This window comes from Acomys russatus, unplaced genomic scaffold (genome assembly GCF_903995435.1).
Source record: "Acomys russatus unplaced genomic scaffold, mAcoRus1.1, whole genome shotgun sequence".
NCBI classification, from domain to species: domain Eukaryota; kingdom Metazoa; phylum Chordata; class Mammalia; order Rodentia; family Muridae; genus Acomys; species Acomys russatus.
Genome location: NW_026131572.1, coordinates 1 through 22,680, shown reverse-complemented (window position 1 = coordinate 22,680; position 22,680 = coordinate 1). Strand labels below are relative to the sequence as shown.

Sequence of the window (22,680 nt, the reverse complement as noted above, 5' to 3'; positions counted from 1 at the left end):
CGGGCAGAGGGCTGGAATTATCTCAAGACCCACAAGGTTTCAGTGACAAGGCTACCGGTCGGCACATAGAATCACCATTTTAAAGAGAGAGAGAGAGAGAGAGAGAGAGAGAGAGAGAGAGAGAGAGAGAGAGAGAGAGAGAGAACGCACAGGGTGGTGGTGGCACACGCCTTTAGTCCCAGCACTCGGAAGGCAGAGGGAGGTGGATCACTGTGGGTTCAAGGCCAGCCTGGTCTACAAAGTGAGTCCAGTACAGCCAAGGCTACACAGAAAAAACCCTGTCTCAAAACAACAAACAAACAAAAAGGAAGCTTTAAGTGTCCACCATTCTCTGAAGAACTCAGTAGAGCTCGGGTTGGGTTCCAGGCCCTCGGTGACCCCTTTAATAGCTGGACACACATCACTGCCTTGTCCTGGCCCCTGAAAGGAGCTGTATTGCACAGGGATGGGGCGTAGGGGGGCTCACCTGAAGGAGGGATTTCAGCAACATGATCTGGGTCAGCCGGTTCCTATTCTCCCTGCAGGCGGGAGACACACATTCAGCAGGATGACAGTAGGGTGCGGGGTTTCTCACCAAGAGGCTTATCTTATGGGAGGGGGGCGGAACCCATAATTGCCCTAAAGTGAGAAGGGGTGGGTGTAGGAGGGAGCCTGAGAAATTGCCATGGGACCTATGACTATGACCTATGCTGAGTTTTTTTTTTTTTTTTTTTTGAGTCAGGAGAGAAGAGAGAGCAGAGCCACAGAATTTAGGGTGAGAGGCTAGGCTGGGAGACTAACCCTGTCCTTCCAGTCTCTACAGGATGATGCAGGGAAGGCAGCGGGACTTTGCTCATGATGAACAGGATCACCTCTGAGCGCTGGTAGGTGGGCAGCGTGCTGGCAAAGGAGCCTGCGAGGAAGAGGACAGAGCATTAGTGGTCCCCCAGGCTCAGCGCGGGTCAGTCGAATGGTCCCCCAGATGGTCCCCTAGTGATGCCCAGAAAGATCTGCCCAGGCAGGCTGCTGTGACATTGCCTCCTGGGAAAAGGAGTATGAGGACCGCAGGGGGCTTTTCCAGATGCCAGCCCTTCCCTTGTTACCAAGGCTGTGGTCAGTCTGGGCTCCTTTACTGGGGGACAGGGCCCCGGGCCAGGACATCTCTATGGTTTCCTTGGTCCTGCCCTGGCTCCAGGACGATGGGTCCACAGCACAGGGACAGGGACCTCTGATTATGAGGAGTCCCAGGTACTTGTGGCTTTGTATTTCTCCACATCCATGACACACATAGTCCTCATAGCCTCTTTTCCTCTTTCCTTCTGTAATTCCCACCCCGCCCTCCAGTGGCCCCACTGTGGAAGCACTAGGCGTTGCCAAATGGACAGGGACTGGGTCTGCCTTTGCGGGAAGGCCTAGCTGAGAGACCCAGACTGATTTGGTGACTTCACTCAAAGCCAGCCAGGCATATGTGTCATAGGCTGGCCTCCATTTCCCTCAGTGTCCCTAAGCAACACAAGCGCCGGACAATCATACAGCAGATGCTATTGTGGAGGCCTGGGTCTCTCACAAGGATCATCTCTTATCTAGTCCAGGGTCCAGGCCACCCTCCCAAGATCCCTTCCGGTCCTAAGGTCCTTTTCCTAGGTCCTAGCCTAACTCCTCCCCCTAGGGCTCCTCTCTTCTCCAAGCTTGGCCAGGGTCCCTCCTTTCAGCAGAGCCCTTATCTTATCCCATAGGCCCTGCCTGCCTCCGGCCAGTGCCCTAGGTCTCAGGTAACCGCTCCCTAGCGCCTCGGTCCTCATCAGGCCCCTCCCCCTCCTAGTTCCCTCCCCCCAGCCTGACCCCTCCTCCTTAGCTCCGCCCTTCTCCAGGACTCACAGGGTACCTCTCCCTTACTAAGTTCCTCCCCTTTTCAAGCCTCAAGCAGATCTATCCTCCACGGCCCTGGCTCATAGGCTCTGCTCCTTTAGCCCCACCTCCAGATCTTTGCCAATTCCTCTCTGTAGCGGGAGCCAGCCCCAAGCCTCAACACCGCCTCCCCGCCGCCCCCCCCCAGCCCCACTCCCTCCCCACCGATGGTTTTGATGACCGCTTCCTGGAACATGCGCTCCTCGTGCTCCTTGATGATCTTTGTGCCCAGGCTCACAGCGCCGTCGTAGCTGCCGGTTAGCGCGTAGTCAATGCTGAGCCGCAGCTGCCGCAGCAGGGTGTTAAACATCTCCAGCACCGTGGGCCCTGAGCGCCAAGGGGGAGGGATCAGCAAGTCGGGACAGGAATCACACCTGCTCACCAGTAAACCCCGGCGCGCGCAGCCAGTCGGTTCTGCCCCCTACCCCTTGCCTTTTCCTCTGGACCCCCTTACCGACAGAGCCGGTGGCAGCGATGACCGCAGCTTCCGATAGTACCCCTCCACGATGCCGGCGCGCACGGTCGCCGCGCTGCGGCTGTTGGCGTCTAGGTGGCTCAGGAGCTGCTGGATACCAGGTGGGAGTGCTGGCGGCTGTGGGGAGGAAGACGTGCTGGTCCCCAAACAACCATCCCAGAGGCAGCCCTCTGCTGGGCCTCAGAGGCTGAGGGTAAACCAAAATGACACCCCCACAGCCAGTGGACACTCCAGGTGGCACTCAGACCTTGCACTCTTTTTTTGCAGCAACCCTAACCCCCATCGCGGCCCACAAACACGTAGCCAAATCCCAGGGAATCTGCGTTTGCATATTTTTTCCTGATTCCTTTAACTTCAAAGGCGGCTAGGAATCCATTTCAAAACATTGTCTTTCATTTCTCCCGGTCCCCAGGTCTTACTGGCAAGGTCCGTGAGAGGCCACATGGTTCAGCTCAGTGCTGCTCAAAGTGTGGCTGGGGGCCCGATGCCAATTCAAGATCCGTCTGATAACGGGGGGGTGGAGGGGGCGCGGGGACATGGGAGCCAGAAGGAGAGTAAGCCTGCAGTAGTAATTGGCCCGCTCGGGGACTGCAGGCTGCTTGTCTTACTGCCAGATTTAATTTTCTCTAGGAATTAGTTTCTGCTGTATTTCATAAAAATGTTGGCCTAGGATGTATTAAACATTAATCTGGTCTTCCTTCCCTGGGGGCCGCTGGGGGAGGTCAGAGGTGTCCAGCACCCGGAATGCCCTTGCACGAGGGGGGGGGCGGGGCACAAGCTGGAACAGGGAAGCTACCGTACCTGAATTGAGTACATGATGATTTTAAAGCAACGGGTGGCAAACACCCTGGGCTCCCAAAGAGAATGGTTATCCAGGTGGCTGTGAGGAAGAAAACACGTGGGGAGGAGGGTGACTAGGAAAGTCAGAGTGATGACAGAGAGCAGAGATGAGCTGAGCTCAGAGGGACAGTGACACCCCCGAGAGCCCTTTGCAGTTCCCAATCAAGGAAGGGTTTACAGGATAGGCTCTGCAGTTTTGGCTACCCTCCTACTAATCATCTCAAACTGCAGGCGGCCACTGTGTGGTGGCCTTGCTGTGTGTTCCCAAAAGGAATTGACCTGGCCACAGCATGAGAGATATGCCATTGGCCGATAGAGGGGACCTGGGGCAGTTGGCAAGGACCTAGACCAGTCATTGGGGGAGGCGGACCGTTTCCTGGGTGGGGGTGGGCGTGGGGGGCACTCAACTCACATAAGAACCGGCTTGATAGCATTCTTGATATTGCCGAAGGCTGCCCGGCCCAGCAGCTCCCTCAGGCACCTCTCAGCCAGCTCCGCTGGGTTCTCCTTCTCCTTCTCTGGTGCTTGGAGGGGCGAGGGAGACCGGCTGTGGAGACAGAGCCATTTGGCTAAAGGATGGGGCACACAGTTGGGAGTCAGGATTGAACGCCCCTAGGTTTTCTGTTCAGGGCAAGCAGGAATTTGAGACAAGCTACACCAGTTCGTAGAGCAGTCACGGCCGCCAGCTATTACACAGTGTAAGGAAGCTGGGAGGGGAAGGCTGGGGGGGACACGGTAGAGTTGTTTTTGCAGGGTGGGGCTGGACTGCCTCTGTGGGAGACCTGCAGACCTCAAGGTCCTAGACATACCTAAGGGTTCAGAGAGGAGTTAAATGAGAACTGAAAAGAGGAAGGAGAGGCAGGTAAGGATGAAAGAGATAGGTAAAGAAAGGCATCGTGATTGGCTAGGGCATGACTTCATGATATGCAAATCGCAGAGTGTACCTTTCTGAACGGAACTCCTAAGAGACCATAGCAGCAATCGGTGAGCTGTTATATCATAAATAGCCACCAGGGGGTAGACTTACTTTCCTCTGCTGCTATAACGTCCAGACTCCACTGAGCTTCTAAGCACCAAAACAGCGTTGGGACAGCAATGGGAACCTTTCTCTCCGTCCCGTTTACAGGGGAAACAAAGGGTCAGTGTGTCTGATGCTTTGGGGGTTCTAAAGTTAAAATCCAGTATCTGCAACACTTGAGTGCCATGGCAGATCAAGCAGTCATGATTTTCGTTTCGTTTTGTTTGTTTGTTTGTTTGAGACAGGGTTTCTCTGTGTAGCCTTAGCTGTACTAGACTCACTTTGTAGACCAGGCTGGTCTCGAATCCACAGAGATCCACCTGCCTCTGCCTCCCAAGTGCTGGGAATACAGGCGTGCGCCACCACGTCTGGCAAGCAGTCATGTTTTGAGGTCTGAAATAGCATTACGAAGTGAGACGGGAAGGTCTGAGGGAAAGTTTTTGGCATTTAGAACCACAAGGGCACTTTCAGCCTCCTTAGCTGGCTGCTTCCGGAGGGGCACGAGGGTAATCCGTCTCTTGCCCCTTGTGTCCTGACTACCTTATACGTACACTGTACACTCTGGTAGCGCTGAGCTCTTGCTTCCGTTTCTGAGAGTTGCTCAGAGATTGGCAGATGCCTTTCTTGCACTCATCGCGGAACAAGCCGTAGAGGCAAGGTAGCTAGGTTTTACCTTCCTGCCCAAGTGAGGTGTGTTCCAGTTCCCTGGGTGTGAGGGTGGTCCCCGCGAGAGCCGAGCCCCACCCCCACTCACCTCTCTGCCTCTTCCACATGCTGCAGATTGAAAAGCAGGGACGGGACGATCTTGTCCATGTGCTGAGGGTCCCAGATGTTGGCCTGCAGTTCGTCATTCACCGTCTTCCTCACTACCCCTTGCAGGCCTTTGATGCCCGACATTCGGATTCTGTAAGGAGAAAGGCCGAGGCAGGTCCACACCCTGAGCATCCGCAGCCAGGAGAGGAGCACAGTTCAAGATACAGGGACTCTGACTGCCGGCAAAGGCTCCTCCACCTGCTCCTCCTCATGGGCTCTGACCTGGTTGGGATACATTAATAAACAGCCTTGTCCTCTTGTAGTGTATAAGCTTGTGAGTAGAGACGTACAAGAGACATGGAAGGGAAATGATGAAATTTGGTAAAAGGGGGGAAAAACCATGGTGTGTGTGTGTGTGTGTGTGTGTGTGTGTGTGTGTGTGCGTGCGCCTGGGGGTGGGGGCACAGAAGGAAAGGAGTGGGTGTGGGGACAGGTAGGCAGGCTTTACTAATGGGATCAAAGTGAGCAATGCCATGGCAGAGGGAAAGCAGCAAGCAATGAGATCCGTGGAGGAAGGTTTTCAGACATGGCACAGACTGTGCAAAAAGTCCTGGGCCGGGGTGTCCTTGGCCACATGGCTGTAGGAGAGTGAGGTGAGCGGGAGGACCCAGAAGATGGAGTGAGGGAGAGCCACTGTAGGACTTGGGCTCTGTTGATGGGTATAGATACTGGGGAGTAGGTTGTTTCTGGGGTGTTCAAATGCACGTTTTAAACAGAGGAGTGAGTGTAGGGTTTGCGTGTGTTCACTCACCTGTGTATTTTTTCCTGGCCCCCAATTTCCACTCAGGGGACCATTATGTTATATTTTACTCTGTTTTCTGGCCCAAAAGATTTTTTTCCTTCAGAACCATCTTCTGGGAGCCCCATTCTGATCGGCAGCCACTCTCTGGCAGCAGTGGGCCAGAAGGAAAGTCAAGGGAGGCAGACTGGTCACCCAGGGCAGAAGGCCTTTGCAGCCCCTTGACACCCAGCTGGGAGCTCCACAGGCCTCCCCCCCACCCCCATACTCACTTTGTCTTGATTTCCAAGTCATCGTGGCTTGAGTGGCACATTTCACTAAATCGGGACACGAAGAAGTCATAGCTTCGGTGATAGGATGGGGTGTCCTCTTCAATGTTGGCAAACTTCACAAACTGTCCGATAGAGGAAGAGAATTTAATTTGCAAGAGAGGCAGCTGCTCTGCACCTTGGTTCTGAGTGTCCCGAGCACCTGCTGGGAAAAAAAAAAAAAAAGCCACAGACCCAGACATCTAGGACCAGCTCCTGCCTGGTCATAACAGCGGTAACAGCGCGCTTGGGAGATCTGAGTTCAAAAGGCTGCAACCTGTGACCTTTCCTGTTGAGGGGGGAAGAGGAGAAAAGGCAAAGCAAACGCTGCACAAACCCCTGTTAAGCACTTTGCTGGGCCCAAGCATGGAGCATCTCCTTGACTGAATTCTGAAACAGGAGAGCAAATCTGAACATTTGACTTCAAAACCGGAATCACATTTTACCGTTGGGCGTTTATAGTTTGCCATTTGGGGGAGGAGGGTCTTCCTCCATGCCCCCCCCCCCGATCTTTCTCTATGAGGCAAGGTTTCCTGTGGCAGATGTTGGTTGAGAACCTGACCCTCCTCCCGTTGCCTCCCGACTGCTAGGATGACAGGTGTTTGCCCTGTGCCCAGCCTTAGCTCTCATCTTTAGCAGCATTCTCTCGCGCTGGATTGTACTGCACTGTGCATTTCCAGTTCTGAAGCGGGAATTCGTTTCAGTCCAGTCCCCCAGAGAAGCTGGCATTACATAACAAAATAAACTGCTAAAAAAAAAAAAAAAAAGAAAATAATTTATTTTGTTTGATAATGTAAATGTTACTATCCCCAAACAACTCTAAAAGAAGATTAGATTAATGGATTGGAGATACAGCTCAATTGACAGAGTGCTCACTTAGCATGCATAAGCCCTGGCCTTCACCCCCAGAACGGGATAAACTGAGTGTGGCCGCACAGGCCTGTCATCTCAGCACTCAGGAGGTGGGGGCAGGAGGACCAGAACTTTATGGACATCCTTGGCTACATAGCAACTCTGAAGCTAGCTTGGCTATATAAGACCCCATCTCAAAGCCAGGCAATGGTGATACACATCTTTAATCTGAGCATTTGTGAGGCCGAGGCAGGTGGATCTCTGAGTTCGAGGCCAGCCTTGTCTACAGAGTGAGCTCCAGGATAGCCAGGGCTACACAGAGAAACCCTGTCTAGATACAAGAACAAAAACAAGCTTTGATTTACAATAAATTATATAATTTCCCAAATATTGGCTGGTTTTACACACACACACACACACACACACACACACACACACACACACACACACACTATTCCTTCTCAAAGTATCTACATTCATCGTATTTGGTATTAATTGCCAGTCTGTGTCTATTTAACTACTTAGCAGTTGTTAACTTTACCTTAGATGCAAATGAGCAGCTTCCACGAGCCCCATTGTTTATTACATTAAATTTTTTTATTAATTTTTTTGTTTTTGGTTTTTGAGACAGGGTTTCTCTGTGTAGCCTTGGCTGTCCTAGACTCACTTTGTAGACCAGGCTGGCCTTGAACTCACAGCAATCCGCCTGCCTCTGCCTCCCGAGTGCTGGGATTAAAGGCGTGCGCCACCACCGCCCGGCTAATTCCTTAAAATTTTTATACATCCATATATTTTTATCCTATTCAACCTGACTCCTTTCTCTAATTCTTCTCAGATCCACCCTCCATGCCTCCCACCCCTCCCAACTTCATGTCTTTTCTGCATGGTGCTGTTTATACACTCATGGGTGTGGGACCATTCACTGGACCATGGTCCAGCCTACCAAGCGCCACGCTATTAAAAAGAATCATTAACAAAAATCCCAACACTCCCTCTCCCAGAAACCACCAACTAACAACAGTTCAATAGCTCAGGTTGGGGCTCTTAGGCCTCTCCCTGCTCCATGCTGGTGTGTGGACTGGCTTGGTCTTGGGTCAACAGTCATAGCTGCTATCAGTTGGTGAGCCCCTTCGTCCTGTCATGCCCAGAATATACTGTTTTGTTCTGGTCCTCTCTCTCTCCTCTCTTCTCTCTCTCCTCTCTCTCTCTCTCTCTCTCTCTCTCTCTCTCTCTCTCTCTCACAGTCCTTCTGGCCCTCATCTGAGATGTTCCTGGGCCTCGGGGGAGGAGAAGGGTGGTACAGATGCTCCATTGTGCCTGAGCACACCACAGATTTTTATCCCCTACTTCAGTCAGTTGTGAGTTTCTGTTTTGACCACCACCCACTACAAGGAAGCTTCTCTGATGAGGCCTGAGAGCTGCATTAATCCATTGGTGGAGAGATAGGAACTCAAAGGGCAGTTTGATTCTGTGCCCATTTAGCAAACCAACAGTCGTAGGCTTGCCCCTGGGGACTATGAGCTCCCCAGCCATAGCTTTTGAGCAGATTTATGGCACCAGACATTGGTTTCTTCCCAAGGAGTGGACTCAAATCCAATCAGAAGACAGTGAGTTACTCCCATAGCTTTTGGACCATTGTTGCACTCATGGGCGTATCTTGCATCTCAGTCCCAGAGAATGAGCTGCTTACCACACCATCCCCACTGGGATGAACACAACCTCTGAAACCACACGCAAAACAACCCCCTCTCCCTTAAATGCTTCATGACATTTTGTCCCAGTGACACAGAAGTAACTAACCCAAACCCTAAGTATGCCGTTGCTTTCTGCTGACTCATAGTAGTTCAACAAACAGAGTGGGTAAGGAGATCTGTCTTTCCAAGCTACAACTAAAATACATCATATGTACATTTGAGAGAACTGTTAGTGTTAGCCATAAATAAAAGCAGCGTTGCTTGCATTATTGACGTGGCGATGCAGTGAGGTTTGGTAGGAACCCATGTCATCCCAAGATAACCAATTCCACCCAAGTTCAGGAGGTCCAGAAACAAAGGGTGAAGCAGGCCCCTGCTAGGTGGCCTTCCTAGGTCTCCAAGGTTGAGCACTGCCTTGGCTGAAGCATGGTTTGGGTCAAGTTCTATTTGGAGAAGGCTGCAGAGGCTGCTCAGGTTCCTAAGCACCCACAGGACGGATCCCCACAATCCAAGGCCACCACTACCTCTTCCTTGAGACAGGGTCTCATATGTCGCCCTACCTGGCCTAGAACTCTTTCAGGCTGGTCCACCTCTGCCTTCCAAGTGCTGGGATTAAGGAGTGGACCATCATGGATTTTTCTTTTTAAATGCTGGCTTGACCTAGAGTCTGGAAGAGCAGAAAGTGTTCTGCCTAGTGTCTGGCCCATCTCATTCTTGCTTCTGTCACGGAGCACAGGAGCTGTGAACTTCTGAGTCTTCCCTCCCATTAAGTAGGCATAGGGAATAGCTCAGCAACCTGGGACTTCCCTTGGCTTGGACACACACACACACACACACACACACACACACACACACACACACACACACACACACAAATTCTTTTAAAAATGTACTTAGCAACTGGGACCTGTATCTAGCTGTGTCTATACCTGCTTTAAACAATGAAAATAGGGGCTGGAGAGATGGCTCAGTGGTTAACAGCATTGCCTGCTCTTCCAAAGGACCCGGGTTCAATTCCCAGCACCCATATGCAGCTCACAACTGTCTGTAACTCTAAGATATGACACCCTCACACCAATGCACATAAATTTAAAAAAAAATTTAAAAAATGAAAATAAATGACTCCTCTTAGTGTCCCCATGATAATGCCTCTTTTTTTTTTTTTTTTTTATGGAACTAGAGCCAGCGGTCCCATCTGGCCTAGACTGGTTTTGGGCCAGTGTGCAATAAAGCAAAACTGTACCCTCAAGTAAACATTTGGTGAATCTCCTATTTACCATCTTACGCCTATACACAATTGAGCATGCATATCATTAAACTCTGATGCATTATGGGAAGGAACATGTACAAATGAGCAATGGCCTAACCAATCCAAGTCTGTCAGTCAAAGCAGAGAACGTCCACACTTCATTCAGGTCAACACAGAACTTTACAGTGAGACTTTCCCTTCTCATTTTCTCCTCCTCCTTTGCTTTTCACAGTGCTGGGGAACCAACTGGCCCTCCCCCCCATGCACAAAAACAAGTGCTCTAAGGCTGTCCTACATGCCCAGCTTTTTGTCTGTGTGGGTTTTTTGTTTTGATTCGCAAAACAAAACAACGCCCCCCCCCCCCCAAATCCTAAGGTCTTTATTTGCAATTCAAGATGGTTTGAAATGAATAATTCTCCTTCTTCTGCCTCCCAAGTGCTGGGAACACTAGCACGTACCACTGTCCCTGATACTGCCTTTACCCCTGGCATTAGTGTTTTGAGGACTGGTTTGAATTCCAACTCCTCCAATTATCAGTAAGATGACGTGGGACAAATTACTTAGGCTCCCTTGGCCTTAATTGTCCCACCTACAAAATGGGGCTAACTCGTTCCTTATATGCAGCTGTGACTAGTATGAACACCCACCCTTCCTGTCACTTTTTAAAAAAGGTTTATTTTTATTGTGCATATGTGTGTGTTGCTGTGTGGAAATATGTACATGAATGCAGGTACCTGCAGAGGCCAGGAGAGGGCATCAGACCTCCTGGAACCGAAGCTATAATGTAGGTCCTGGGAACTGAACCCAGAGCCTCTGGAAGAGCAGCCAGTGCTCCCAAGCACTGAGCCATCTCTCCAGCCCCAGTAATGGTCTCTATTTAAGTGCTAGTTACTTAATGTCACAAAAGTCACAAACGATTAAAGCTGAAATTTTGTTTCTTTTCCTTTTCTTCCTCTTTCTTCCTCCTCTTCTACTTTTTGGATAAAGCAATGATGAAGTAGGTCTCCATGGCAACAAACTGACAGTTCTGAACACACGACATTTTCAAAAGCCAGGAGCACAGCTAGGGCCACCCTCTCAAGATCAAAGTTCTGGCTCTTTCTCTATAACAAAGGGTGCCAAGCTTACTGGAGGATCACCAGCCCTCACAATAGCTCTCACAAATGTGTGGAAAGCTGAGGGCAACTAAGTGCTTGGTAAACAAAGAGAAAACCTACTCCAAACAGTGACTCTGCACAAGCAGCTCTCCCCTGGCCAGAGAAAGCCTGACTGGATCCACTCCGGCAGCAACAAAGTGTCTCCAAGCAGTTGGCCTTTCCCTCTTCTACAGACCAGCTTTGGCCCTGAGTAACTTGCAAAGTCAAGAACAGGACACTAGAAGAAATGCAGATGAGGCAGGACCTGATCTCACTTGCAGCCTGGGACTCTGGACTTTTTGTTGCTTCTGCCCCCAGAGGGGAAATGAAACGTGCCCCTCCCCGCTGGGACCGGCTGTCTGCTGACCTCTCCTTAGTTTTTGGTTGGCTTGTTTGTTTGTTTGTTTCATTTTTGTCTTGAGATAAGGTCTTTACTATATAGCTTAGACTGGCCTCAGACTCAAGACCCTCCTCCTATGACCCCTGAGTGCTGTGACTGCAGGTGTGTCCTACCACAACTGCTTTCTCTTTTCTTCTCCTGGCAGCAAAGCCTTCTTATCTAAGTTAAAAGTGCCTCAGAGTTGCATGCTGGGTAAAGAAGGAAGAACTCAGAACCTCTCCATCCGGGCTCCTTAGCTTTCACAAAGCCTCAGACCTTTGCAAAGACCATGTTGACACTCCTAGGCTAACCATCCCAAAGCAAGCACAGCAGGCACTGGAGGACCAAGCACGCCTAAAATGATGTGAACCAGGCCTCTTCTGAGGGTCCTGGCATAGGCAGCATCCAGAGCGTCCAGATGAAGGACAATACTAGGAAAGGCTGCCTCCAACTAGGAATCCCAGCCCAGTGCACTTTCAACTGACCTCTTTAGGGTTGCTAGCACTGCTATTTTTTTTTTTTTTTTTTTTTTTTTGTATTTTGAGACAGGGTTTTTCTGTGTAACCTTGGCTGTCCTGGACTCACTTTGTAGACCATGCTGGCTTAAAACTCACAGCATCTGCCTGCCTCTGCCTCCCAAGTACTGAGATTAAAGGTGTGCACCACCATGCTCGGCTTCAGCCCTGCTAATCTTCAGGGTCATGGCTCGGTGCCTGAGGTGCGGAATCTCTGGGATGTGGAATTTCAAGGGATGCCTGTCCTAGGCTAGGATTCACTTTGAGAAAAACAAGAGCTGCCGGCCACCTGCTTCTGTGGCCCCCATGGATCTAGGGTGACTAGTTTATTTTCCACGCAGATGCTCTTTCCCAGACTGTAGTTATCTTAAACAAGACAACTAAAACAGTAGGTGAAGGTGTTGCCAGGGCAACATGACAAAAGGGCTTTGCCCTTAGCTGCTGTGTGTGTGTAATTTGTCAAAGGCGACTGGTGCAAAGGGAGAAGGGAAGGGAGGAGAGAGGGAGAGGGAGAGGGAAGGGCTGTCATGTTGGGTCCTGCAAAGAAAACTTGGAAGACTTTCTTCTGGCTAAAGCAACTCTTCCGTAGAGCAGGAGGAAAGTCATGCCCTGTGTGATAAAAATTCAGAAATAGGGCTAGCCAGATGGTTCAGTCAGCACAGGGGCTTGCTGCCAAACCTGATGACCCAAGTTCAATCCCCAGGACCAACAAGGTGTTAAAAGGAGAACCAGCTTTTGTGAGTTATCCTCTGATTTTCACATGCTCGCCATGGAACGTTCATGCCTGCACAATACAGCAAGTAAATCAATACATTAAACAAAACAAAACAAAACACCAAAGCCCACAACAATCAACCAGCTGGGAAAGGACAGAACTAAAGCCACGGCCCATCTACCACTTCCCCACAGTCTTCCCACTTCCCTGGGGCTGTCCCCTGTGCCCTCTTATTCTCTTTCTCTCTGAAGGATGTGTGACAGCGACCGGCTTTCAAAGTTGCCCCATGGAGGTACCACCATACCCAGCCTTTTTAAAAAGATTATTTTATGTATATGAATGCTTTATCTGCATACAGAGTCTATATGCCAGAAGAGAGCATCGAATCCTGTTACAGATGGTTGTGAGCCACCACGTGGTTGCTGGGAAATTGAATTCAGGACCTCTGGAAGAGCTGCCAACGCTCTTAACTGCTGAGCCATCTCTCCAGCCCTGGTGTTTTGTGTTTTTTAACTTCAGTAAAATTACTGTCTACCTAAGCATATAATAAAGTACTTCTTAAAAATAAATTTTACTGGGTCTAGAGAAATGGCTCAGTGGTTAAGAGCACTGGCTGCTCTTCCAGAGGTCCTAAGTTCAATTCCCAGCAACCGCGTGGTGGCTCACAACCATCTATAAAGTGATCTGACGCCCTCTGACGCACATGCAGGCAGAGCACTCATATATGTAAAATAAATAACTAAATCTTTTTTTAAAAAAACCACCACAAACACCTCTTTGCTCACACAAAATGAAACACTAAGACATGAGGCACACTGGTTAGAGCAGCGGTTCTCTACCTGGGGGTCACGACCCTTTGGGGGTTGCTTATCGGATCTCCTGCATATCAGACATTTATATAACGACTCATGACAGTAGCAAAATCACAGATATGAAGTAGTAACAAAAATGATTTTCTGGCTGGGGGTCACCACAACACGAGGAACTGTACTAAAGGGTCGCAGCACCAGGAGGGTTGAGAAACCACTGGCTTAGGATCAGAAAGCAAGTGAGGCAGGGACAGCCTGATCCAGAGGTCTTGTAACCACCCCAGCCCGTGTCCCCAGGCCCCAACCCTCACCCCCTTACCGAGTTTGTGCCGAGGATCTGCAGGTTTGGCTTCTCCGACTCTAACAGCTTGGCCACCATTTTAAGGAAGCTTTCCACGAAGAGGTTGATGCTCTGGCAGTGGCAGGCCATAAGCAGCTGGTCCAGCGCCTCCATGGCGATACACACGTACCTGAGGACAGAGGCAAGATGGCTTCACCTGGCCTTGCCCTCTCCTGCTATCATACCTGGCTGGGGCAGTATGTGGGGGAAGGAGGCATGTCTGCAGGCTGTTACGAGTCAGAGCCCTGTTTCTAACAAGTGTGCACTCCAGCCGGGAATGGAGAATCAGGGTGACGTAGGGCTGCAAGGAGGCCATAAAAATATTAAGGCTCCTTAGTCAAGTGCGTGGGCTGTATGTACAGCAAAGGCTGAGCCCAAAGATGCTTCCGTCCTTACCAATCCAGAGGAGGTCCATCTTTGCACACAAGGCGGATATTTATAACCTCTTGGCTTTTTTTGGTCTTAAAAAAGAAGTTTGGGTCAATAAAAAAAGAATGCCTAAGGAGCGAGCCCTTACAGTGGTCTCTAATAGTACTTTTTTGTTTGTTTGTTTTTGTTTTGTTTTTCGAGACAGGGTTTCTCTCTGTGGCCTTGGCTGTCCTGGAGTCACTTGTAGAGCAGGCTGGCCTCGAACTCATAAAGGTCCCCCTGCCTCTGCCTCCGGAGTGCTGGGATTAAAGGCGTGCGCCACCTCGCCTGGCTTCTAACAGTGATAGCTTTCCAACTATAGAAACTGTGTAGTCAAACCGCTTGAGCCCCAAGCCAACTCTGCACATCCGCACATAAAGTATCAGAATTCATGGTGTCTTCTCAGTCTGCTTTAAAAAATTTTTTTTTCATTTATTTATTTTAAAGATTTATTTATTTTATGTATGTGAGTGTTTTGCCTGCATGCATGTCTGTGCACCGTGTGTGTGCCTGGTGCCTTTGGAGGCTGGAAGAGAGCATTACATCCCCTGGAACCGCAATTACACACAGTGGTGAGCAGCCCTGTGGGTGCCAGAGATCAAACCCAGATTTTCTGGAAGAACATACAGTGTTTTTGCCTGAGCCATTTCTCTAGGTCCTAAAACTGTTTTTAAAAACAACCATCAGACAGCAATTCTTTAACACTCTGCACTAACTTCTGTACAAAATAACCATAAACAAACAAACAAACAAACAAACTTTGCCAGGTGCAGTGGCACAGGCCTTTAATCCCAGCACTCAGGAGGCAGAGTCAGACGGATCTCTGTGAGTTCAAGGCCGGCCTGGTCTACAAAGTGAGTCCAGGACAGCCAAGACTACAAAAACAAAAACAAAGAAAAAGAAAAAAGGAAGAAAGAGCGAAAAGCCTCTATTCTTTGGAACTTTTTCTACTTTTATAAAATTGATTTCTTTAATCTCTCTGAGTTGAACCAGCTACTACTAAAGTCCTGAATATTACTAAATTCAATTATTATTAAGAATTATGAAATAGTGGTCTCTGGGTATATTCATAAATGGATCATGTCATCCTTTTATCTGTAAAGTCCTTATTTTTTCTGGAGGGGCTAGAGCGGAACCCCGGGTTTCTCACACACTTACTAAGCATGCGATTGCTGAGCTACAGCCCCAGCCTCTGTGTGGCTTTAGAGCACAAAGGCAGCACTGGCTCTTAGAATTTGTGTGGTGAGTAGCAGTCATAACTTTACTGACGGCAGGCATGCCTCATCCGCTGGAACCTTGTTCTCCACAGATGAGCACAGTCACGGGGAGGGGACCTCCCAGAGGCCTGGCAGTTCACAGAGTTCAAGTCACCCAAACTGGAAACGAAAACTGGCTGGGGCCTCAGGGGACAGGCCAGAGGGGTGCAGGTCTTCCCTGTAGGGACAACTGGACGTGGTCAATTCACCAAACTTGGTTAGAAAGTAAGGGCAAGCAAAGAGAAATTCCTTTTTTTAAAAGTGGGTCACACCAGCATTTTTCTATTGACATCTTACTTTAAATAATTTTTTAAAAAAGTTTATTTCCTTTATTTTATGTGCATTGGTGTTTGTTGCCTGCATGTATATCTATGTGAAAGAGTCAAATCTTGGAGTTACAGACACTTGTGAGCTGCCATGTGGGTGCTGGGATTTGAGCCCTAGTCCTCTGGAAGAGCAGCCAGTGTTTTTAGCTGCTGGGCCTTCTCTCCATCCAGCATCTTACTTTTAATAGAGTTTAAAGGAAATAAAGGAAGGAAAGGGTAAGGCGGATGGAACTAGGTAAGACAAGAAACTAGAAGGCCTCCCAAAGCCCACAGCAGAGATGACAGCCTTTTATTATTCAGGGGGAAGAAGAAATTCAGACTATGCTGATAAGAAAAAAATTAACAAACCCATTCTTTACTAGAAAAAAAAAGAAAGGTTACTAACCAAGACTAGAGATTTTGGTATAAAGTGAAAATCACAGTAGAACTGAAATAGAAATGCAAAGAAATAAAGAAGCATCACGCTCAATTCCCTAAGCATGTACCTTGCTGCTCTACTTGGATCTCAATGCTTCGAATGGCATGGTTTTAGTTATGATCTTGAATTTAGACCCCCACCCCCAGCTGACGAGCTCAGTGTTTGTCCTATTTTATCACCATCTTCCCTCACGTGCCCACGTGCCCTGCCTATCAGACTCATGTTCTTACAACAGGTCATAGGACTTCCGGGGGTACTGTTCATCAACAGATTCCCATGACCGGGTTACTGTCATCAAGGATCGGATCTCAGTTCCGGAAGGGGTCCAGAGTCGTAACAGGTGTGAGAGTGCAAACTGGCCTGCAGAGGGGGTTAGGATGGAGTCGGGCCATGGGGGCGGGTGTAGGCTGCCTCGGCAGCAAACTTCAGCCCCAAATATACCACGCAGGCTTCCCAGAGACGAAGAGGACAGAGCACAAGTGACCCTGAACAGACTGGGATTCTCCGGCAGCAGGAGAGGACGCTGGGCTGGTTCCAACAGAAGTCAGACTCGAGACCAATACAGGTGAACGGCACCCACAGAGGAAAATACCCAGGGTGCCTGGTGTCCAGGAGCCAGGTGAAAAGTCCTACTGTGGAGCCCCTGAAGTGGCTGGCTCTGCTCGGACATCTTGTTCTGGGTCAGAAGTAGCCAGAGGAACCAGGGAAGGTCTGCAGCACCAGGGGAGGAGTGGGACGAATAGGCTGGGAGGCCCCGCCCAGTTGGAAAGGAAACACGGACCAGGAGTCAGGGAGTTGGCTCATCCTTCAAAGGGCAGCCAGAATCCTGGACAAGGACCTCTTATTCTGAGCATTCTGGGTATATTCAGTCAGCTCATTCCTGAACTGAATTTTCAGTTTTTTTTTTTTTTTTTTTTAGGAGCGCAGGAGCAGGAAGAACAGGCCCCAGCTAAGGGAAAAGCGGACCGACCCTCTCCACCTAGCAAGAGTCTGCAGTGCACTTTTCTGAAGGGTCAACCCCCCTCCCCCGCCCCCCGCCCCCGTCCGCCCCCCCCTACTCCCCGCAGCTTCAGGTCTTTCTAGGAAACAAGCTGGGTCCTCCATGGCTCCATCCTCAGCGCTCATGGGCTGGGGCACAACTCCAGGCACTGGGGACCCCCGGTCCTGTGTGATAGGATCTCTTGCACACTGTGGCCTGTGCTCGGTGGTGCTAACTGTGGCCTGATGCCTGCCTTAGCACTGTCCTTCCCTCCCCTGTGATCCAGTTTCAAGAGGTGTTGGGCTGATCTCGAAATGGGGTGAGAGGAAGGAGAGAAGCATAAGAAACGGGGTTCTGCTCCTTTGCATATTGCCACCCCTCCCCACCCATCACCTTGCAATCCTCCCATCCTCCCCTTGCTCGCAGCTGGCACCCTTGTGGCTGTGGCAGAGTGGCAGTGCAGGAAGGCAGTGGTCGTGAGAGAGCGGCTCTGCCGCCGGACCCATCATATCCAAGGTTCACATGGATAGGGCCAAACTATAGAGACACCGGCATCATGCTAGGAAGACACAGCTCTTCCCACTGTCTGATGTGAAAACATTGCTCTTCCAAGGCCTCCATCTATGACCAGGAAGAGGCCAGCTGTGTCAGGCAGGGCCATACAGGAGGGCAAGGAGAAAAGAGGATTCTAACAGACATTTCTCCAAATGTTTATGATCAAAGCCCTCCTTCAGGCTTTAAATACCTAGATGCTGCAAGGGCTATTTTTAACAGGATGATGGCAATTTTGAATTGTCATTCCACAGGCAGAGGAAGGATTCGAAGGGGCGCTTTCGGCTATGGACATTTTTAATCACAAGAACCATCGCTGCAGAGAGCAGAGGCAGGATCGGTATTAAATGTTTAATGCTATCGCTGGCATGCTAGCTTTCGGTTCAGTCAAGGATAAAGCCATTTTTACTTGCTCGAATCTGCTTTGCAGCACATCAAGGCTCTTTATATAATCAGTGTGCACAAAGCAATCACGATTCTCTTAATGAGTGGCAGGCTAATTTTATTATATAGAGAGCGATCATTTTGTTTTCACATCGGGGTACCCTGGTTTAAGATTTGCCAGAGCTGGAGGTACTGCCCGTACTTAGTATACACAAAGCCTTGCTTTGGTCCCCAGCCTTCTCTCTGACCCTAACAATCCCTGATGGTCCTTGATTTCTCGGCTTTAGGACTGTTCAGCCAGTCTGTGTGGTGTTTAATTACATAGCAGGAGTGGTGCGTGTGGAGGGCATGGCTGGGTGACTGAAGACCCCGGAAGCTGGGGAGCCTGGAGTTGACTCTCAAGGAGCTTCTAGTGTTTGAGTTGAAGAACATGTCCAGCCGCGTTAGCCTGGGAAAAACCAAACAGGGAGACGGACTGTGGGGAGACAAGTCCCTATTGTCATCGAATCTAACAGATTAAAAGCCTAAACTGAGAAGAAGGCAGGGGCAGGGCCGGGGATGTAGCTCACTGGCCTACCGTGTGTGAAGCTCTGGGTTTGGTCTCCAGAACCACCACATCCTAGCATGGCGGAGCATTCCTATAACCCCAGAGCTGGAGAGGTGAAGGCAGATGAGGGTTAGAAGTTCAAGGCCAGCCTTAGCTATAGCAAGTTGGAAGCCGGCCTTGGATACACGAGACTCTGTCTCCCTTCTCATGACCCAACCCTCAAAAACAGAAGGAAAATTGGGGGGGGGGGTGCGGGAGTGGAGCATCAGGAGCAGAGGAAAGGTGAGAATGGAGAGAAAGACTCAGGCAGAGTAGGATCCACAGGACTAGCAACCATGGCTGCCCGCCATGTCCTCAACCCTCGGCCCCGTGAGCAACAATAGCCTGGCTTCTCAGAATTAAGAGCTATTTAGCCTGGGGATTGTGATGTGATGGCAGGGCAGCAGCAAGCACAATACGCACTGCAGTCCACTCTTCTACTGTGGAAGTGACACACACTCACTAGGCAATGTGTAGGGAACAGAGAAGACACGATGAAACACACAAAAACCCTCCAACCGCGTCACCCGCAGAGTGAATTCTCTGAATACACTGCCATTTGGACTTGATTTTTTAGCCACTGAGATTTGTTTTTTTTTTTTTTTTAATTTGACCTTAAATACTTTGTATATGGCCATTATATTTTCAGTTTTTAGTATTTTTAATGTCATTAGATAGGGATTTTTATAAACACCATTTCTATTGTGCAGATAGCATCTTATCAAATTACACAAACCATAACCTACTGGGTTCCCCTCTTGCCAGACACTTAAGCCATTTCTAGTGTTTCATTGTTATTAAAAGCACCCGAAGCTGGGCGGTGCCCTACAGTTGTCTCCCAGTACCGACATGGTGGGAGCAAGAGGACCAGGAATTCAAGGCCGTCCTCAGCTACCCATCAGGTTTGAAGGCACCCTGGGCAACTCGAGACTGTCTCAAAAAATGTAAAACCAAACCAACTAACAGAAAGCACTGAAAAAAAAAATCGCCATGTACAAAGTAGATGAGTAAGATGGGTTCCTTGGGGAAGCAATGGACAGAAAAAGAGAAAGGGTGTGGTGGGTTGATGGTCTGACACATATTCATGGCCTAGAAATTTTCAACCAATTTTGTCCTCTTTCCAGGAAAGTATGAAAATGCTTTTTTTTTTTTTTTTTTTTTTGCACTATTTCCTGGTTAATACTGGGATATTTACTTCCAGAGAAAAGTTAATGTGATAGGGTGACCTAGTAGCTTTGGCGTGGACTGTAAGTCAGGTGACACTAGCTCTCCAAGCAGACCCTGTGTATTCTCTTCCCCAGTGGCTCCTCTCTTGACTCCCCAGGACTATTTGTCCGACGTGTGACCTTGAATCCTTTGCCTTATTTGTTGATAATGTTTATCTTTGGTGGTCAGTTTTAAAATTCTGACGGTTTCTCTCTCAACATCAAGATACTTAAAAATTTAAACAGCTGAATGTATTGATCATTTTAAGATTTCTTCTCTTTTAAACACACAAAGTCCTTTCCTCTCAAGAAGAGGATAAATATTTCACTAAAGTGTATTTTTGTCTTGTTTTGAGATGGGAGTTCACATTTCCTAGGCTAGCCTTGCTATAGTGCCGAGGATGACGTTGAACAAAATTTTGATCCTCCTGCCTCCACTTCACTTCCTGGGGTCTGGGATCACAGGTGCGTCCCATTGTGTCAGGTTTATGTGGCTTTAGAGATTGAGCCCGAGGCTTCTAGCGTGCCAGACACTCTAGCCACTGAGCTAAATTCTCAGCTCCTTTAAAGTGTGTTTTTCTTGGGTCAACCACTCACTCCAACCTTACCTTCTCAGTACACAGATGGCGCCATCTCACCCCTTTGGACAGTAAGCACTCGTTTCTGAGTCAGACTGGCTCTGTATGTTTATGTGGACACGTGGCAACTCAGTGCATGCCAAATGGCTGCTCCTATGGGGCCAGCATGGCCTCTGTTCCCAAACCTCACAGGACCATCCACGCTCCCTTGCCTCAGAAGGAGCATATGAATCCCGCCTGCCCTCCCAATCTCGCTTTTTCCTCAGTCTCTCCAATAACTTACCCCATACCTTTTCCTGGAAGTGTTATTACATTGTCTTACCCTAAAAATATCACGAAATTTCTGAAAATCCTCCTTGTCCCTCCCTATGAGTCCATACCCATAGCGATGGCGACCCACGTCTCGGATGAGCCTCTCTGAGAGGTAGGCACCAATTCGATCCAGCTTTTCCGGAGCCGAGAGGGCGTAGAAGGTCAGCTTTTCCATGTTGGACTTCACCAGACCATCCTGCAGGATACAGACAGCTCAAAATCACCAGGGCTTGGCTCCGGTGGGAGGGCTCAAGTCTGGAGCAAATACCAATTCAACCGAATGGACTTTATAGGGGGTCTATACATAAGGCAGGTGCACCGGGAACAAGGAAATGATGGAAAGAGCGTTTCTGTCCTCCAAGCATGGGGGCTGTGGAGATGCTTAGTAGCATAGTGCTGTGGTTTGAGGGTGAGGGTCTGCGTTCAGATTCCCTAGAACCATGTAAAAGCTCCACTCAGCAGCTCTTGTCACCTAAAAGCCACCTAAGAGCTGGACATTCAGGGAAACAGGAAGCTCCCTAAGGCTCACTGGCCCTACGACAGCAAGCTCTAGGTTCATTGAGAGACTTAGCTCAGAAACATGGTGGAGCGTGATAGAGAGAGCTACCTAAAGTAGCTGGCGTCTGGCCTCCACACAGGCGGCCACAGACAAATGCAGCTGCACGCACACACGTGACACACACACACGCCACAACACGGAAATAGCGACAAAGGTAGGTTTGTATGCGTGCGTGTGTCTATATGTGTGTGTACGCATTCATGTATATACATGTGAATGTAGAGACACACGTGGGTGTGTGGATGAAGGATGAGGCATCATTGAAAGTAATAATGAATTAAGGTATATCTGGATAGACACCAGCAAGTCATAAAGAAGGCAATTCTATAGCTCCTAGGGAATTCTCCAGAGGATAATGGAAATGCCCATCCAGGAGAGGTCAGTAAGCCTCAAACAGCAAGGCGAATGCATCAAACCCTGACATCCCGGGCCTCAATGTACAATATAGAGTGACACACAGAGTGACAGCTTGGCAGCCGAGAAGCCGGGCCTCCTGCTCAGTGCACAGCCAGACCCTGACAGATGCCAGAGGGAGCTGGGGAGAGACATGGTTCCCAAGGCAAACACTAGACAGAGGCATGCTTTCACTAAACAGCAGGGAAACGTCTCCCTCAGGAGAGTGGGCAACTGAGACAGGAGTGAGAAGGATGTGTCAACTGCACAGGAATAGCCCAGCCCAACACATCCCCAGCCCCCTGCACATCGGCCTTCAAAAGAGTCAAGTGTCCTTGCTCTCCTCGGCCAGGGCCTTCCCCAGGCAGCAGCACATGTAGCCCTTATGTGAAGACCCACCTCAGGGTCTTCAGGGAAGATATTGTCCACCAGCCTCTTGTATCTGGGGCGAAGGGCGCCGCAGCAGCCGCACACACCTGGAACAGAAAAAGAAAACCTAGGAATGATGAAGGCTTCTCATGAGGCTGCAGGACCCAGGGCCTATGAGGAAAAAAACAGAGCTGAAGGCCCAGGGCCTCGTCTTTGCCAGGGTAGAGGTCGCCTGCTGAATCCCACATGCCAAGGCATTGGCCTGGTTTAGGGATTGGGCAGAATGGGACATTCTGGGGAGGGAGCCAGGCCTCTGAGGAACACTTAGAGGGTAAGACCTCACCGATGCGAGTCCATGTGAGGGCCAGGCACTGCCGCCACCCTACCACTATACACCCACACCCCGCCCCATGAATTTCTGGGACTGGACTACAAAACCTCCTCCTGCGGCCCATGAACCTAGAGCAGTGGTTCTCAATCTTCCTAATGCTGAAGCCCTTTAATACAATTCCTAGTGTTAGGTGACTTGTACCATAAAGTTATTTCCTTGCTACTTTATAACTACGATTTTGCTACTGTTATTAAT

General features: G+C 49.5%; 1 protein-coding gene across 1 annotated transcript in view; it reads right to left on the bottom strand.

Annotated features, from left to right (window-relative positions):
- Positions 1-22,249, bottom strand: part of LOC127186296 (protein EFR3 homolog B-like) — a 37,480-nt gene extending 15,231 nt beyond the window's left edge. The window contains 12 exon segments of the mRNA XM_051142726.1: positions 467-518; positions 781-892; positions 2,053-2,214; positions 2,342-2,384; positions 2,387-2,452; positions 3,164-3,242; positions 3,615-3,749; positions 4,975-5,124; positions 6,045-6,166; positions 13,749-13,899; positions 20,842-20,969; positions 22,125-22,249. Of these exon segments, the coding sequence (XP_050998683.1) occupies positions 467-518; positions 781-892; positions 2,053-2,214; positions 2,342-2,384; positions 2,387-2,452; positions 3,164-3,242; positions 3,615-3,749; positions 4,975-5,124; positions 6,045-6,166; positions 13,749-13,899; positions 20,842-20,948 (1,179 nt within the window). The 5' untranslated portion in view covers positions 20,949-20,969; positions 22,125-22,249.
- Between the last annotated feature and the right edge of the window lie 431 nt (positions 22,250-22,680).